General features: G+C 47.2%; 1 protein-coding gene across 3 annotated transcripts in view; it reads left to right on the top strand.

Annotated features, from left to right (window-relative positions):
* The window catches only part of bnc1 (basonuclin zinc finger protein 1), a 69,213-nt gene extending 52,175 nt beyond the window's left edge, over positions 1 to 17,038 (top strand). For all 3 annotated transcript variants that reach the window (XM_065012210.1, XM_065012209.1, XM_065012208.1), the window contains 4 exons: positions 9,213 to 9,315; positions 9,508 to 9,743; positions 10,921 to 13,037; positions 13,365 to 17,038. In XM_065012210.1, coding sequence (XP_064868282.1) covers positions 9,213 to 9,315; positions 9,508 to 9,743; positions 10,921 to 13,037; positions 13,365 to 14,157 — 3,249 coding nt within the window. In that variant the 3' untranslated portion in view covers positions 14,158 to 17,038. The remainder of the gene's footprint in view (positions 1 to 9,212; positions 9,316 to 9,507; positions 9,744 to 10,920; positions 13,038 to 13,364) is intronic.
* The last annotated feature ends 652 nt before the right edge of the window (positions 17,039 to 17,690 follow it).

Here is a 17,690-nt window from a genome sequence, read left to right as displayed (position 1 = left end):
GAATATAGTGAATAACTGATATACTGGATGATTTAACACTGGCCTGCATGGGTCTGTATATAGTGAATAACTGATATACTGGATGATTTAACACTGGCCTGCATGGGTCTGAATATAGTGAATAACTGACCTACTGGATGATTTAACACTCTGGCCTGCATGGGTCTGTATATAGTGAATAACTGACCTACTGGATGATTTAACACTCTGGCCTGCATGGGTCTGTATATAGTGAATAACTGATATACTGGATGATTTAACACTCTGGCCTGCATGGGTCTGAATATAGTGAATAACTGACCTACTGGATGATTTAACACTGGCCTGCATGGGTCTGTATATAGTGAATAACTGATATACTGGATGATTTAACACTCTGGCCTGCATGGGTCTGTATATAGTGAATAACTGACCTACTGGATGATTTAACACTCTGGCCTGCATGGGTCTGTATATAGTGAATAACTGACATACTGGATGATTTAACACTCTGGCCTGCATGGGTGTTTAGAGGAAGTTTTGTTTTATTTGCCCTGAATCACTGTCAATGAAACATGATGAAATGAAACCTCCATTAAACCTCTATGAAGTGTACAACATGTTGGCAGACTTGATCCTCACACTAAGAAACCGTTTGCGTGAGCAAAATAACTTTAATTGTTTTAATAGAATAGCAACTCTTCCATCTGATTAAATAGTTATTGTAAGTTTGCTCACGCAAAGTATTTCATAGCTTGATGATTTATGATATGTTCTCTGTGATTCTGCTCAACCATATCCTCCCCTCTGTGGGTTTGAGTCAGTGTGTGGAGAGGTATTTTCCACACAAACACACACACACACACACACCGACAGACCCATGTTATCACCCAGGTTTGGGGTGTCATGGTATGCTGCTGCTGCTTTCTCAGCCTTTCTCAGCCTCACCCGTTTCTCACCCTTTTCTCACCCTTCCTGACTCTCAGATAAGCAGATTTTAATTGAGAGAGAGAAATAATATGACATTTGAAATTACTGTTCACTTTTTATTGTTTATTTCACTTTTATTTATCCATTTCCCTTGCTTTAGCAATATAAACATATGTTTCCAATGCCAATAAAGCCCCTTGAATTAGACAGACAGAGAGAGAAAACATGTCACCCCCACACATAATACCCCATAAGGACAAAGCAAAAACAGGTTTATAGAGATTTTTGCTAATTTACACACTACCCCCCCCCCCCTGAAATGTCACATTTACATAAGTATTCAGACCCTTTACTCAGTACTTTGTTGAAGCACCTTTGCAGCGATTACAGCATTGAGTCTTCTTTGGTATGACGAGTGGCCCATACCATTCTTCTCTGCAGATCCTCTATAGCTCTGTCAGGCTGGATGGGAAGCGTTGCTGCACAGCTATGTTCAGATCTCTCCAGAGATGTTTGATCAAGTTCAAGTCCGGGCTCTGGCTGGGCCACTCAAGGACATTCAGAGACTTGTTCCCGACGCCTATCACGTGCCTTTTACTGAGGAGTGGCTTCTGTCTGGCAACTCTACCATAAAGGCCTGATTGGTGGAGTGCTGCAGAGATTGTTGTCCTTCTGGAAGGTTCTCCCATCTCCACAGAGGAACTCTAGAGCGATGTCAGGGTGACCATCAGGTTCTTGGTAACCTCCCTGACAAAGGCCCTTTTCCCCCGATTATTCGGTTTGGCTGGGCGGCCAGCTCTAGGAAGAGTCTTGGTGGTTCCAAACATCTTCCATTTAAGAATAATAGAGGCACCTGTGTTCAATGCTGCAGAAATGTTTTGGTGCCCTTCCCCAGATCTGTGCCTTGACACAATCCTGTCTCTGTGCGCTACGGACAATTCCTTCCACCTCATGACTTAGTTTTTGCTCTGACATGCACTGTCAACTGTAGGACCTTATATAGACAGGTGTGTGCCTTTCTAAATCATGTCCAATCAATTAAATTTACCACAGGTGGACTCTTAAGTTGTAGAAACATCTCTAGGATGATCAGTGGAAACAGGATGCACCTGAGCTGAATTTTGAGTCTGTTAGCAAAGGGCCTGAATACTTATGTAAATAAGGTATTTCTGTTTTTTATTTTTATTACATTTGCTACATTTTCTAAAAGCTTTTTTAACTTTGTCACTGTGGGGTATTGTGTGTAGATTGCTGAGGAATTAAAAAAATTAAAACATTTAGGTTAAGGCTGTAACGTAACAAAATGTGGAAAAGGTCAAGGGGTCTGAATAATTTCCAAAGGCACTGAAGTTGCTGGTTTGGCCAAGAAAGACAGAAATTTGCATAGTTTTATTTTGTTTACGAATGTGGAGAGAAATACAAAATTTCCACTTGGGGGAGAGAAAAGGTGCCAACCCCACGTAGAGCGAGAGATTGAAAATGAGAGAGAAAAAAGAGGGAGAAAGACAAAAGCACCTAGAGAAAGGGGAGAGGGGGAGGAATAGAGACTCTGAGACATTTCCATTTCCCACCCTGTGGCCCAGTAGATCCAGGTGCTGAGTGACAGCATTAACACCAGCGTGAAGACAGACAGGAGATGAGGAGAGTTTCCATTCCACTTTCTGGTGCTCTTCCTTCCTTTCTGCATTCGGCAATGATTTTCTGAAGACTAATAGTGTGGTCTATAGGGTAGCAAAATTCCGGTTACCATTATCTATATTTTTGGACGTAAATTTTCGCTTAAGGTATTTCTGAAAATCAAGTAGACACTGTAGGGTTGCAAAATCCAGGGAAAATTCCTAGGTTCTCCAGAATTCCAAGTTGGAATATTCCTTGAATTGCTAGGGAATAAGCACAAAATCAGGGAATCCTCCAATCAAAATATCTGGGATTCTTGGGAATTTGGGGAAAGTTACCTGAATTCAGCAATCCTGCACAGTGTTTTGATTGTCAGAAATATTGTGTAAGGAAAATATTCCATCCCAAGTTGTAGAGACTGGTGTTAATGGTAGTTCATGGAGATGTCTCATTAAAGTGTTAATTGGTGTTATCCTGACATTGTGGACTGTGGAAGATGAACGATCCATTTGTGAATAAGAACATGCTCCCAATTCCTGTCTGAATCAAGGTCATCATAAATGCATGACTAAATAAAAGCCTCTGTGATCATGACATTGACCAAGTATTCAGAAATCAAACTGAATAACCAATAAATCATGACACTTTGACTGTGACTATATCACCCTTGATCTAACAACTCATTAACTCTACCAGAGTCCGTCTGTCCGTCTGTTATTCCGTTCGGTCATGGTCACAGCAGCAGACTTAGCCAGCCCAGCGCTGGTCTGTCTGTCCGTTCGGTCATGGTCACAGCAGCAGACTTAGCCAGCCCAGCGCTGGTCTGTCTGGCCGTTCGGTCGTGGTCACGGCAGCAGACTTAGCCAGCCCAGCGCTGGTCTGTCTGTCCGTTCGGTCATGGTCACAGCAGCAGACTTAGCCAGTCCAGCGCTGGTCTGTCTGTCCGTTCGGTCATGGTCACAGCAGCAGACTTAGCCAGCCCAGCGCTGGTCTGTCTGGCCGTTCGGTCATGGTCACAGCAGCAGACTTAGCCAGCCCAGCGCTGGTCTGTCTGGCCGTTCGGTCATGGTCACAGCAGCAGACTTAGCCAGCCCAGCGCTGGTCTGTCTGGCCGTTCGGTCATGGTCACGGCAGCAGACTTAGCCAGCCCAGCGGTGGTCTGTGAAAGTGACAGTTTTTTTTCTTAATCTCAGGGACTAATGAAGAAATGAATAGCTAATTAAGACAAATGAACGACAGGGAGGACTACGCGGAGCAATGCCTGCTGCGTGTGCTTCTGTGTGTGTGCGCACTTTGATTGTCCAGAGGAACAGATTGAGTTGTACACTAGAGGAAACATCAAAGGGTGTGTGTGTGTGTGTGTGTGTGTGTGTGTGTGTGTGTGTGTGTGTGTGTGCGCGCGTGCATTGCTGTCTGTGCAGTTGTCTGTCTTTGTGTGTGTGCAGGCGTGCCTTCTTTCGTTTGTGTGTGTGCGAGCACATAAGAGTGTGTGTGTGCCTGTGTGTGATGGGATTAGTGTAATTGGGCCGTGTTGGTTGGGCCCTGTAATGATGGGATTATGGTGGTCGGAGGTGACCAAGAGGTTCTTCCACGTCACCTCAGTCCCACAGGAGAAGATCAGCTAAAGATGAGACTGGGAGGAGAGGGAGACTGGGAGGAGAGGGAGACTGGGAGGAGAGGGAGACTGGGAGGAGAGGGAGACTGGGAGGAGAGGGAGATGGGGAGGAGGAGAGGGAGACTGGGAGGAGAGGGAGATGGGGAGGAGGAGAGGGAGACTGGGAGGAGAGGGAGATGGGGAGGAGGAGAGGGAGATGGGGAGGAGGAGAGGGAGATGGGGAGGAGGAGAGGGAGACGGGGGAGGAGAGGGAGACGGGGAGGAGGAGAGGGAGACGGGGAGACGGAGGAGAGAGGGAGACTGAGGAGAGAGGGAGACTGAGGAGAGAGGGAGACTGAGGAGAGGGAGACTGAGGAGAGGGAGACTGAGGAGAGGGAGACTGAGGAGAGGGAGACTGAGGAGAGGGAGACGGAGGAGAGGGAGACGGAGGAGAGGGAGACGGAGGAGAGGGAGACGGAGGAGAGGGAGACGGAGGAGAGGGAGACGGAGGAGAGGGAGACGGAGGAGAGGGAGACGGAGGAGAGGGAGACGGAGGAGAGGGAGACGGAGGAGAGGGAGACTGAGGAGACGAGAGGATAAAAGACAGAGACAGAGAAGGAAAGAAATGGAAAGAGAGGACGGAGAACAGGAAGGATGCATCGGAGCATTAATCGGCTGCATTTCATTCCAGAAAGTTGTGGTCTCCCATCTGTCTATGTTCACTCCCCGTTGTACATCTAAAATAACTGAGATGACTGAGTAGTTCAAGCACGTTTTACCCGGTTTCCTCCATTTTACTCTAACATATCCTGTCCTGTCAGACTGAAGGGAAGAGAACAAGGGGACACATTTTTGGAATGGAACCCAGCCCTGCTAACGAACGAGTGGGAGGAGTTGACTGTGATTAATTAAGAGAGAGGGAGACAGTCTCCTCCTCCCCCCCTGTTGAGGGGGTTAGTGCTACAGCAGCAGTAATTGCTAACCATTAAGCATGCTACTCATGTATGCTAACACATGCTGTTGATACATTATAGATGGTAGGGGAGAGAGAGAGAGGTGCTAGCGCAGCACGGGGGGGTGGCGTGTAGCGCTAACACAGGTCGCTTTGATCACAATTCTGATGACTCTTCTCAAGGGATGCTAGTTAGTAATCGGCTAGTGGTAAATGGCATGCATACTGTTCTTGTTGATGTTACGGAAACCCTGTTTGTTGCTGTGATTTATACATTTATTTTTATGACACATAAAATGTTGATTCTTACTGTCAGGTGAAACGGAATCTTATTAATCACTTTCACACCAACTTCTCAATGCAATCTAATGAGCATCAACACAAGCACGTACACACACACTTTTGAATATAAAACCTAGAACCCTGGAATACAATATGCTTTGTTCAGAGAATGAAAGTGTGTGAAGTATTGTTTTGGGCCTCTGATTGACTCAGTGTTGTGTAGTGGTGGTCTGGAGAGCTGTGATTGACTCAGTGTTGTGTAGTGGTGGTCTGGAGAACTGTGATTGACTCAGTATTGTGTAGTGGTGGTCTGGAGAACTGTGATTGACTCAGTGTTGTGTAGTGGTGGTCTGGAGAACTGTGATTGACTCAGTGTTGTGTAGTGGTGGTCTGGAGAACTGTGATTGACTCAGTGTTGTGTAGTGGTGGTCTGGAGAACTGTGATTGACTCAGTGTTGTGTAATGGTGGTCTGGAGAGCTCTGTTTCAGCCCAGTCACTCTACTGCTCTCTCTCAACCCAACCACTTAACACAGCACTGTACAGCAAGCAGGAAACACAAAGCATCAGATAGCATCACACATACATACACACACACACACACACACACACACACACACACACACACACACACACACACACACACACACACACACACTGTACACACACACAGGGCAACAGCACTAGTAGCATCAGTGACTAGAATCTCTCACGCACACACTCGCTGCTGAGTGCTTGTCCTGAGAGATAAGGACCATTAGTGGGAAACAGAGGTTGCATCCCAAATGACATCTTATTTCCAATGGGCCCTGGTCAAAAGTAGTGCACTATAAAGGGAATACGGTGCCATTTGGGCCACAACCAGAGACAGAGGCATCATCTTTGTGTTGTGTAAAGGGTCTTATGGCCATGATATGATTGGCTGACATGGAGTTGGTGGGCCAGGTGTGGAGGACACCTCTTTGGTGCTGTAGATGATCCTAGCATGAGGAGAACAGGGCAGGTCTACTGTAGATGATCCTAGCATGAGGAGAACAGGGCAGGTCTACTGTAGATGATCCTAGCATGAGGAGAACAGGGCAGGTCTGCTGTAGATGATCCTAGCATGAGGAGAACAGGGCAGGTCTGCTGTAGATGATCCTAGCATGGGGAGAACAGGGCAGGTCTACTGTAGATGATCCTAGCATGAGGAGAACAGGGCAGGTCTGCTGTAGATGATCCTAGCATGAGGAAAACAGGGCAGGTCTACTGTAGATGATCCTAGCATGAGGAGAACAGGGCAGGTCTACTGTAGATGATCCTAGCATGAGGAGAACAGGGCAGGTCTACTGTAGATGATCCTAGCATGGGGAGAACAGGGCAGGTCTACTGTAGATGATCCTAGCATGGGGAGAACAGGGCAGGTCTACTGTAGATGATCCTAGCATGGGGAGAACAGGGCAGGTCTACTGTAGATGATCCTAGCATGAGGAGAACGGGGCAGGTCTACTGTAGATGATCCTAGCATGAGGAGAACAGGGCAGGTCTACTGTAGATGATCCTAGCATGAGGAGAACAGGGCAGGTCTACTGTAGATGATCCTAGCATGGGGAGAACAGGGCAGGTCTACTGTAGATGATCCTAGCATGAGGAGAACAGGGCAGGTCTACTGTAGATGATCCTAGCATGAGGAGAACAGGGCAGGTCTACTGTAGATGATCCTAGCATGAGGAGAACAGGGCAGGTCTACTGTAGATGATCCTAGCATGAGGAGAACAGGGCAGGTCTACTGTAGATGATCCTAGCATGGGGAGAACAGGGCAGGTCTACTGTAGATGATCCTAGCATGAGGAGAACAGGGCAGGTCTACTGTAGATGATCCTAGCATGGGGAGAACAGGGCAGGTCTACTGTAGATGATCCTAGCATGAGGAGAACAGGGCAGGTCTACTGTAGATGATCCTAGCATGAGGAGAACAGGGCAGGTCTACTGTAGATGATCCTAGCATGAGGAGAACAGGGCAGGTCTACTGTAGATGATCCTAGCATGGGGAGAACAGGGCAGGTCTACTGTAGATGATCCTAGCATGAGGAGAACAGGGCAGGTCTACTGTAGATGATCCTCGCATGAGGAGAACAGGGCAGGTCTACTGTAGATGATCCTAGCATGGGGAGAACAGGGCAGGTCTACTGTAGATGATCCTAGCATGAGGAGAACAGGGCAGGTCTACTGTAGATGATCCTAGCATGAGGAGAACAGGGCAGGTCTACTGTAGATGATCCTAGCATGAGGAGAACAGGGCAGGTCTACTGTAGATGATCCTAGCATGGGGAGAACAGGGCAGGTCTACTGTAGATGATCCTAGCATGAGGAGAACGGGGCAGGTCTACTGTAGATGATCCTAGCATGAGGAGAACAGGGCAGGTCTACTGTAGATGATCCTAGCATGAGGAGAACAGGGCAGGTCTACTGTAGATGATCCTAGCATGGGGAGAACAGGGCAGGTCTACTGTAGATGATCCTAGCATGAGGAGAACAGGGCAGGTCTACTGTAGATGATCCTAGCATGAGGAGAACAGGGCAGGTCTACTGTAGATGATCCTAGCATGAGGAGAACAGGGCAGGTCTACTGTAGATGATCCTAGCATGAGGAGAACAGGGCAGGTCTACTGTAGATGATCCTAGCATGGGGAGAACAGGGCAGGTCTACTGTAGATGATCCTAGCATGAGGAGAACAGGGCAGGTCTACTGTAGATGATCCTAGCATGGGGAGAACAGGGCAGCAGCACAGCTGTGTGTGTCTGTGTGTTAGTGTGAGAAGCTTGCCTGATCTCTCTTACATGCACTGCTCATCCCAGGGCAGGGATGATTTATTCACAATGGGAGAACAGATGACTGCAGGCAATCTCTGTTTCTGCAGCTATACATCCAGAAGAGAGAGAGGTGTAAGGCTGTGCATTTATTAATGTACAAAAGATAACTCCCTCCCTGTGAAACATAGTGGATCTGTTTCCCTCAGCTCTAGGTGAGAAGAGAAGCTGTTTCCGTTGGTTGAGGCTGAATGTGTATTTCCCTGTAGAAGTGAATGATAGGTAGTGTTCTCCATGTGATCAAACTGCATATTGGTTTCTTCTCCTGGTTAATCTATTGTTATACTTTCTCTTTCTCCTGAGTTCAGCTGTGTTTTATGTCAGTGTTTCTCAACTATCAACTTCTGGTTGAGAAAGAACCCCGAACAGTTCTAGTCCAGCACACTTGATTCGACTAACTAAAGGACTTGATGATTCATTGAGTTGTTGAATCAGGTGTGCTAGTGAGGGGCTTGAACAGAAATGTGTGTTGTTAGTGGTACTTGAAAACCGAAGTTGAGTTAACATTGTTTTATTTAGTCCTTTGTGGCTCTCTAATGGAACCCAGTGTTACCTTTACTTCCTCCCCTCCAGACCGTAGTCGGGACGGCTCAGGGGAGCCTTCACTTGCTAGCTCCAAGGCCAGAGAAATGTACAGATGCTCTGGGGCAATTCCCACATTTGGGGATCTTATCTGCTGCTAATGACGAGTTAGTCTGGAATTCCACTGAAGTACCGTAGTTGACATTTATTAAACTTGTACACTATGTGAGGTAGTCTGAATGACTAAATAAAATAGCGGCTAATGGAGAAAAAAGAGCGTGGCTCACAGTTCCCCTACATCTCCTCCACACAACAATTGCGTCAAAAACAAAAGTCAGCTTACTACATTACCCACAATGCACTTCAGTGTTTTAAAGCTATACCCCTACTTTACCAACACCAGACATTCCGATCATTCCATTTGCGAATCCTGCCTCATATGGCTTATAAATGTTTCTGGACCTTCTGAACTTCTGTCTCTCTGCCAGGCGATCTGCTGCACCTTGGTGAACTGTACCTGTGATAGTTTCAAACCTGGGAAACTGAAGAAAAGACTGTGTGAGCACTGCAAGCATGGATGGGTAGCGCACGGTAAGCACAGATTCAATTGTTACTTTACTTACATTATTCATGTTTGTGTGTGTGTGGGAGGGCTGTTTTCTATATTCATGTCTGTGTGTGTGGGGGGCTGTTTTCTATATTCATGTCTGTGTGTGTGTGTGGGTTCGCCTGTGTTTTCTCGACTCACTCCTGTGCGTCCTCCACCCCTCCGTCTTCCTGCAGCTCTGAGCAAGCTGAAGCTGCACCACATGTACCAGGGCAGCCAGGTGGAGATCGTCCACTCTAACGTGGTCTTTGACATCTGCAGCCTGATGCTCTACGGGACCCAGGCAATCCCAGTCAGACTAAAGATCCTGCTGGACAGGCTGTTCAGTGTCCTGAAACAAGAGGAGGTCATCCAGATCCTCAACGCATTGGACTGGACCCTACAGGACTACATCCGAGGATACGTCCTACAGGTGGGGGGCTCTTCTTTCTTACTTTAGGACGAGGAGAGGGGAGAGAAAGGAGGACAGAAGAGAGGAGGAGAGAGAGGAACACAGGAGAGAGGGGGAGAAACAAAGCTTCTCTATAGGAACGCTCCTCTTCTCCTCATCCTCCTCTCTGGAGGTCTCTAGACTGAGGGGAGATTTGTAAATATTATTTAGTTCCACGATTTCCCTCTCAAACTTGAGCTAGGCTGAACCACCCGGCACACAGTCAGTGTCAGCCAACCGCTGCTCACTTCGATTAGTCCGTCATCAACTATTCAGCTTTCTCTCTGCATTTAATGTTAGCTCCTCTAATGGTGAACACAGAGTCAGAATCCTCGACAGGCAGAGCCAAGCGAATGCTGTGTGATGAAATATTGATCATGGTGACTGTATGAAGAGGCCGCGGTCTGACTTTCACAGACACCACAATCCTATGTAATTACTACTGGGCCGTGTGGAGGAACCTCATTCTCCTCTCTCCTTCCTCTCTGATCTCACTCCACCCTGACGTGCGTGCGTGTGTGTGTGCGTGCGTGTGCATTTGTGTGTGTGTGTGTGTGTGTATTCATTAATTTGTATGTATGTGTGTGCACATGTCCTCTCTGATGCTGATGGATAGAGGGAAAATCCACGTGATTTTAAATGAAGAGAAATGACAGGCAAGATGAAAGGCAGCGCTGTAATGAGGGCTCCCTCCTCTCTGCATTAACTTTACTACTGAACCCTTTATTAAGACGCTCTGGGGTGAAGTTCCCCTAAATACAGATCTAGGATCAACTTCCCCTCCCCCAATCCTCACCTTAGCCATTAGTGGGGAAAATGCTCATTTGACCCAATATCTGTGTCTAAGGGCAAGTTCCCCCTACACCTATTTAGACACAGTCAGTCTGTGTTTTAGATGACCTCATAGCGTCCTTGGTGTGTGAATATACAGGAATAGAGCTTAATACAGATGTATAATGCTAATGATGAAATGCTCTCTCTCTTTCTCTGCATATCAATCGCTTTCTCGCTCTCTCACTCTCTTTTCCCCCCCTCCCCGCACTCCACCCACCCCCTCTCCTTTCCTCCCTCTCCCCCACACCCTCAACTTTCCTCTTCCTCCCCCTCCCCGCTCCCCCCTCCCTCCCTGCTCCCCCCTCCCCCCTCACACCCTCTCCAGGACATAGCAGGGAAGGTGTTGGACCGCTGGGCCATCATGACGTTCGAGGAGGAAATTGCTACGCTGCAGCAGTTCCTCCGCTTCGGTGAGACCAAGTCCATTGTGGAGCTGATGGCCCTGCAGGACAAGGAGGGCCAGGCCGTGCTGGTCCCCAGCACCCGCACCAACTCAGACATCCGCACCTTCATCGAGCGCAGCACCCCGCGCACTGCCACCACCAACAACGTCCTGACCCCCAAGGTGGAGAAACTGAGCTCGTCCAAAGCGCACCACTTTGAGAACTTTATTAATAGTATGGCGTTTATGCTACCATTTCAATTGTTGGGCTCCGTGCCAGCGCCTCTCCTGGGGTCGCCACTGGGGGCGCTGCAGCAGCAAGGGGGGCAGATGGAGCAGGGGCAGAGACGGGGGGACGAGAACCCCAACGCCCTCCCCCTCCCCGGGCCGCCTCCCACCGAGAGCAGCCTGGTGGGCTCGAGCTCCGCCTCATTCACCTCTGACCTGGACAGGGGTGGAGACAACCCTATGGACGGCCTCTCGGCCACGCCCAAGATGGAGGCTGAGGACTTCCCCACCAGCGACAACTACTCGGACGGCCGCTCCACACCCTGCACACCCTCCATGATGAACTCTGACTTTACCCAGATGTCCCCGGATAGCAAGCTCCAACACTCCATGGACCGGAGCGGGGGAGGAAGTCTCAAGAAGGGGCGTGTGTACTGCAGTGCGTGCGACAAGACCTTCTACGACAAGGGCACGCTGAAAATCCACTACAACGCTGTGCACCTGAAGATCAAGCACAAGTGCACCATCGACGGCTGCAACATGGTGTTCAGCTCGCTGCGCAGCCGCAACCGCCACAGTGCCAACCCCAACCCGCGCCTGCACATGCCCATGAACCGCAACAACCGCGACAAGGACCTGCGAGGAGGCGGGAGCCTTTCGGCCGACGAAGACTCCGAGGCAAGCGACAAACCGCGGTCTGAGTACCCCCACTCATCCATCCCGGTGTCCCTGACCTCGTCCCCCGACAGCCAGAAGTCAGTTGCCAGCTACATGGTGAGTCATGTGGACTCCACCACCAGCAGCACCAAGCTGCACCACAGCAGCTCCTTCCCCAGCATGGGGCACCTGGGCCACGGCATCCTCTTCCCCAACCTGAAGACAGTGCAGCCTGTGCTGCCTTTCTACCGGAGCCTGGTGACCCCTGCCGAGCTGGCCAACAGCCCCGGCCAACACCTCCCCTCCCTCTCCGTCCTCTCCTCCTCGCTTCCCCTCAAACCTACCTCCATCACCGCCCCAGACGCCTGCGGTGCCATCATTGACCCTGTGCCCAAGAAGAAGTCGCGAAAGTCGAGCATGCCCATCAAGATCGAGAAGGAAGCGGTAGAGAGGGAGGGAAGGATGGGGGAGGACAGCGGTTCAGAGGACATGAGCCCTGTACAGGGCAGGGACAAGGAGGAGTGTGAGAGAGGGGTAGGAGGAGGGGGGGATTTGTGTACGAGACAGATGGGTGTAGAGAGGGAAAGAGAGGAGAGAGGAGTCATTCTAGCTGGGGAGAGAGGGGAGAGGGAGGAGGTGAAGCGGCCAAGGTCCCACAACCCGGAGAGAGATGTGTGTGGAGGCAGGGAACAAGAGGAGGATGAAGAAGAAAAAGAAGAGGGATCCCGGCAGGCAGAGACCGGTATGATCACCTGCGCCTCATCCCCCTATGATGGAAAACTCAACCACAGCCTCTCTCTGAGCAGAGACCACACAGAGACAGAGGGAGAGGAGGGCGACCAACCAACCTCCCGGCACCAAGACAAGCCGTGCGACGACATGGACCACCGACTGACCAACGGCGGTGTGTTCAGACTAGGCGACAGAGGGAAGGATGAACCAGAGGGCTGTATGGAGGACTACACCAACTCTAGCCTCCTGCAGTCTCGTATGGACTCTGAGGAGGGGCCACTGGACAGGGATGACCTTCCACACCACTGTGAGATCTGCAGCAAGACGTTCAACAACCAGTACAGTGTGAAGATGCACTACCGCAACGTGCACCTGAAGGAGATGCACATGTGCACGGTGGCTGGCTGTAACGCTGCCTTCCCCTCCCGCAGGAGCAGAGACAGGTGAGAGAGAACAAACACGCATCAGTCAGTTAATAGTCTGTCATTTAGTTGTATAGTCTGTCAGCGATTTACGAAAGGGATTTGTCATTCTCTAGCACAATATAGGATATTTAAGCATATCAGAGGTTCTGTTGAAGTGTTATGGTTAGTATGTCTTTTCAGATGATCTAATAAAACCACACCAAACTGGCAGCAAGCACATATACGTCAGTTACAGACTTATTTAACAGAGATGAATGGTCAATTAAAGATAGAATAATTGCTAAAGGTACCTTTTGAAAAAACACCAACCAAGGAACAACCTTTCCTACATTTTGTGTCTTTCAGGCACAGCTCCAACCTCAACCTCCACCACAAGCTGTTGACCAAAGACCTGTTCAGCCCATCACCCCGCTCCCTCTACTCCCCAGCCTCCCTCTGCAGGGACAAAGACCCTGTCAGCCTGGACTACCGCCAGGACCTGAGAGACCTCCAGAGGGATAGAGAGCTCCAGAGAGACACAAGCAGCCAGACGTCTGTCATCTTCAGAGGACACAACCGCATGGGCCTGGTCTTCCCCATGAGCAAGATGGCCGACGAAAGGACAGGGGAGAATGCAGGAGAGGAACTGGAAGGAGGAGGAGGGGTGGAGGAGGGGGCGGTACTGGACCTAAGTACGTCATCGTCTGTACCTCCTCGTGGGGGTGGCAGCGCCCCTTCCTCCTGGGACTCGGATGGGGCAGGCAGCGAGGAAGGGGAGGGGCTAGAGGAGGAGCCTCTGCCGATGGAGGAGGACAGCGATGGGGAAAGCTGCGACGGGATTGGTCTAGGAGGCCCCGTTGGGGAAGGATTGGGCGGGGACAGGACCCTGGGCTGTGTGGGGGGAGGACAGATGGGGCCGCAGGGGGGCGGAGGTGGCTCACCCATTACCTGCCACGTGTGCCAGAAGGTATACAGCAACAAGGGGACTTTCAGAGCCCACTACAAGACTGTCCACCTGCGCCTGCTGCACAAGTGTAAAGTCCCAGGCTGCGACACCACGTTCTCGTCAGTACGGAGCCGCAATAGACACAGCCAGAACCCCAACCTGCACCGCAACCTGACTGGCAGTGGCGGCGGCACCACTCTAGACCAGGAGTAGGGCCTTGCCCGAGCTTCAGCTCACACAGACCCTGATTCACTCTCACTGTAATCTTTAGTCTTTGTTTATTTGACACCAGAACAGGCTTGCAGGTTAGCACTTTTTGAAAAAAAATCCATTGTTTCTTAGGGGGCAATGTCTGTAGTGAGCTTGGGATTGTGGAATCCAGCTGTATTTTTCTTTGTTATGGCAGATTGTATCTGCTTTTTTTGTGCAAATGTTACAGGACAGTATATCTCCCTGAATGTTGAGTGGATTTCTCCAGGTATATCAAGTTCAGCAACCTGAAATTGTTCTGAGGTACACATGAAGACCTTCTGCATTCCATTCCTTGGACACTCATTTTCAACTAATTATGTTTCCTTTCCCCTGCCAACATTTTTAAATATGTTCTTTTAAATTGATATTTATTGATGGTACATGTAGAAAAACAACAATTTATTTTGGACACGAAATTGACAAGTCATTTTCCCATCATTAATTTTTGTCTTGATTTAAAACACTTAAAAATCATGCATCATCTTTTAAAACGTTGTGCATCTCAACCCCTCTCTCTAGCTCTTTTATTTCTATGCACTAATTCTAAATAGTTTGCCTTACAGTCTAGTATAATTTACTCACATCCAGAAACCTGCCAGTTTCTAAATCACATACTGTTCAAGTGACACTTATCTCCAGTCATCAACAGTGGTGGAAAAAGTAAAGATACCTTCATAGAAAATTACTCGAGTAAAATTGAGTCACCCAGGAAAATACTACTTGAGTAAAAGTACTTGGTTTTAAATATACTTAAATGTCAAAAGTAAATGTAAAAGTAAATATAATTTCAAATTCCTTATATTAAGCAAACCAGGGGTCACCATTTGTTTTTAAAATGTACAGATAGCCAGGGGCACACTCCAAAGCTCAGACATAACTTGCAAACTAAGCATTTGTGTTTAGAGAGTCCGCCAGATCAGAGCCAGTAGGGATGACCAGGGATGTTCTCTTGATAAGTGCGTGAATTGGACCATTTTCCTGTCCTGCTAAGCATTCAAAATTGAACAAGTACTTTTGGGTGTCAGGGAAAATGTATGGAGTAAAAAGTACATTTTTTTTCTTTGGGAATGTAGTGAATTAAAAGTAAAAGTTGTCAAAAATATAAATAGTAAGGTACAGATCCCCCCCCCCCCCCTAAAAAACTACTTAAGTAGTACTTTAAAGTATTTTTACGTAAGTACTTTACACCACTGGTTATCAACTATAACAAGTTAAATATTTTCGGTGTTCTTCTTGGTAGTTATCGTCGACTTTCCCTGTGAGTTTACACGTATCGTTCCAATCAAAAGCGTCTGTGACATTCTAGAAGTGTGGCGTACGTTAGTTTCTTTGGACTGTGGTCTGTAAAGATCTTTGTTTAAAAAAACCTTTTCTAAGTATTGTGAACTTGATGGATATAAGTTATTGTTTGATGTTGTATGTGTGGTTCTGTTCCTCTCCTATCGTTGCTGTTTCTGGATGTTGCATTATGCTAGCGTGATAACGTTGACCAAAGATTTCTCAGTCCCGAGGTGCATACGAATCCAACCGCCTCATGCAGTACAGTGTCCTTATTAGGATAGCCTCAGTCTTGGGCCGAGATTGAGGCTGTCCTAATATGGACACCGTATATTTGAGGCTTGCAGTATTAAAACAGCCTTCTCTTGATGCTCTTATCTGAAAATGCATCACAGAAAAGTCAGTATTCAGACTTGGGCTCTTAAAAAGCTATTACAACTCTTGGAAGAAAACATTTATTGGAAGAACTTTTATATATTTTCATGGTCTTTTGTACTAAAATCTGCTCACATCTTGTGCACTAGAGTGGGTGAGGGCATCATTCTAGACATACAGACAGACAGACGGTCAATGTCTCCAAGAGTTGGATCATATGATATTGTACTGTGAACAAGTCAAACACTGAGAAAAACAAAACCTAACTGAAAGATAAGTAGCCAGGGCCCAATGTCCACACACCCTTCAAAACATATGGTACCTAAATAATTATTGAATTGTATATTTTGTGAATAGAGTCATTTGTAATCTAAAAAAAAAACAAACATATAATGTATCAAATATGCTAATTCTACTAGACTCATTCTGCATCCTAAGAGATGTTTATTGGGAGGAAAAAGATGTCCAAAGTTACGTTCTTGTATTATTTCACAATAGTTTTTTGGTTTAGGTATTCTGCATATACACTAAGTGTACAAACATTAAAAAACATTCCTAATATTGAGTTTCACCCCCCTCATTTGCCCCCAGAACAGCCTCAATCTGTTGGGCATGGACTCTACAAGGTGTCAAAAGCATTCCACATGGATGCTGGCCCATGTTTGCTCTAATACTTACCACAGTTGTGTCAAGTTGGCTGGATGTCCTTCGGGGTGTTGACCCTTCTTGATACACATGGGAAACTGTTGAGTGTGAAAAACCCATCAGCATGGAGTTCTTGACACTCTCAAACCGGTGCGCTTGGCACATACCACCATACACTGCTCAAAGGCACTTAAATATTTTGTCTCGCCCATTCACCCTCTGAATGGCACACATACACAACCCATGTCTCGATTGTCTCAAGGCTTAAAAATCCTTCTGTCTCCTCCCCTTCATCTACACTGATTAAAATGGATTTAACAAGTGACATCAATAAGGGATCATAGCTTTCACCTCGATTCACCTGGTCAGTCTGTCATAATGTTTTGTACACTCAGTGTATATTTGACCTTGTGTATTTAATTACATTGAGCTAGATAAAATATACATTTCTTTGTGAAGTTGTATGGATTTGTAAAAATAAACCATGTGTTTTTTGATTTAATGTTACAATATTCGTTCCTACTCAATAAAAAGCCATATCTGTTAGCACGCTTTGGTCTCATTTCATATATAATATTGATCTATTTTGTTTTCTTAAAGTAAATACTATCATACGATTAGCCACCTGTAACAAAATAGGAATCTGCTTTATACACAATATTTTCAGTGCCAATATCTAGTAATATTAACACACAGTTATTACATTGTCTTCTCTTTGTGGTGCTGGGAATTAAAAAACACTACTTCATCCTGAATTATATAAAAGCTACATTTACAGGAGTATTTGTTTTATACATAACTACATAATAGAAATGACTGCATAGTAGAATCATGTTCAGTAAGGCAAGAAACAGAAAACGCTTTGAAACGGTACAAATGAAATGAGTGTTCTTGTTGGACCTCTTCTGTTTCAAAACGTTTTCTCCCGTTTTGTGCCCCGTCTATCTCCTAAGGCCTACTAGTGTTCCATACCAGGTAGAACACTGAATGTGCCCCAAATAGCATTCTTTTCCCTACATAGTGCACTACTTCGAGCAGAGCCCTATGGGTCCTGGTCAAAAGTAGTGCACTATATAGGGAATAGGGTGACATTTGGGACATAATGGTACCTATTTTGTTCTTAACTGACTTGCCTAGTTAAATAAAAGGTCAAATAAAAAAATTATCACTGTTGTGAGGTTACCGTGCAATGTGTT

Source organism: Oncorhynchus nerka, linkage group LG27 (genome assembly GCF_034236695.1).
Source record: "Oncorhynchus nerka isolate Pitt River linkage group LG27, Oner_Uvic_2.0, whole genome shotgun sequence".
NCBI classification, from domain to species: Eukaryota; Metazoa; Chordata; class Actinopteri; order Salmoniformes; family Salmonidae; genus Oncorhynchus; species Oncorhynchus nerka.
This window is presented reverse-complemented; position numbering and strand designations above follow the sequence as displayed.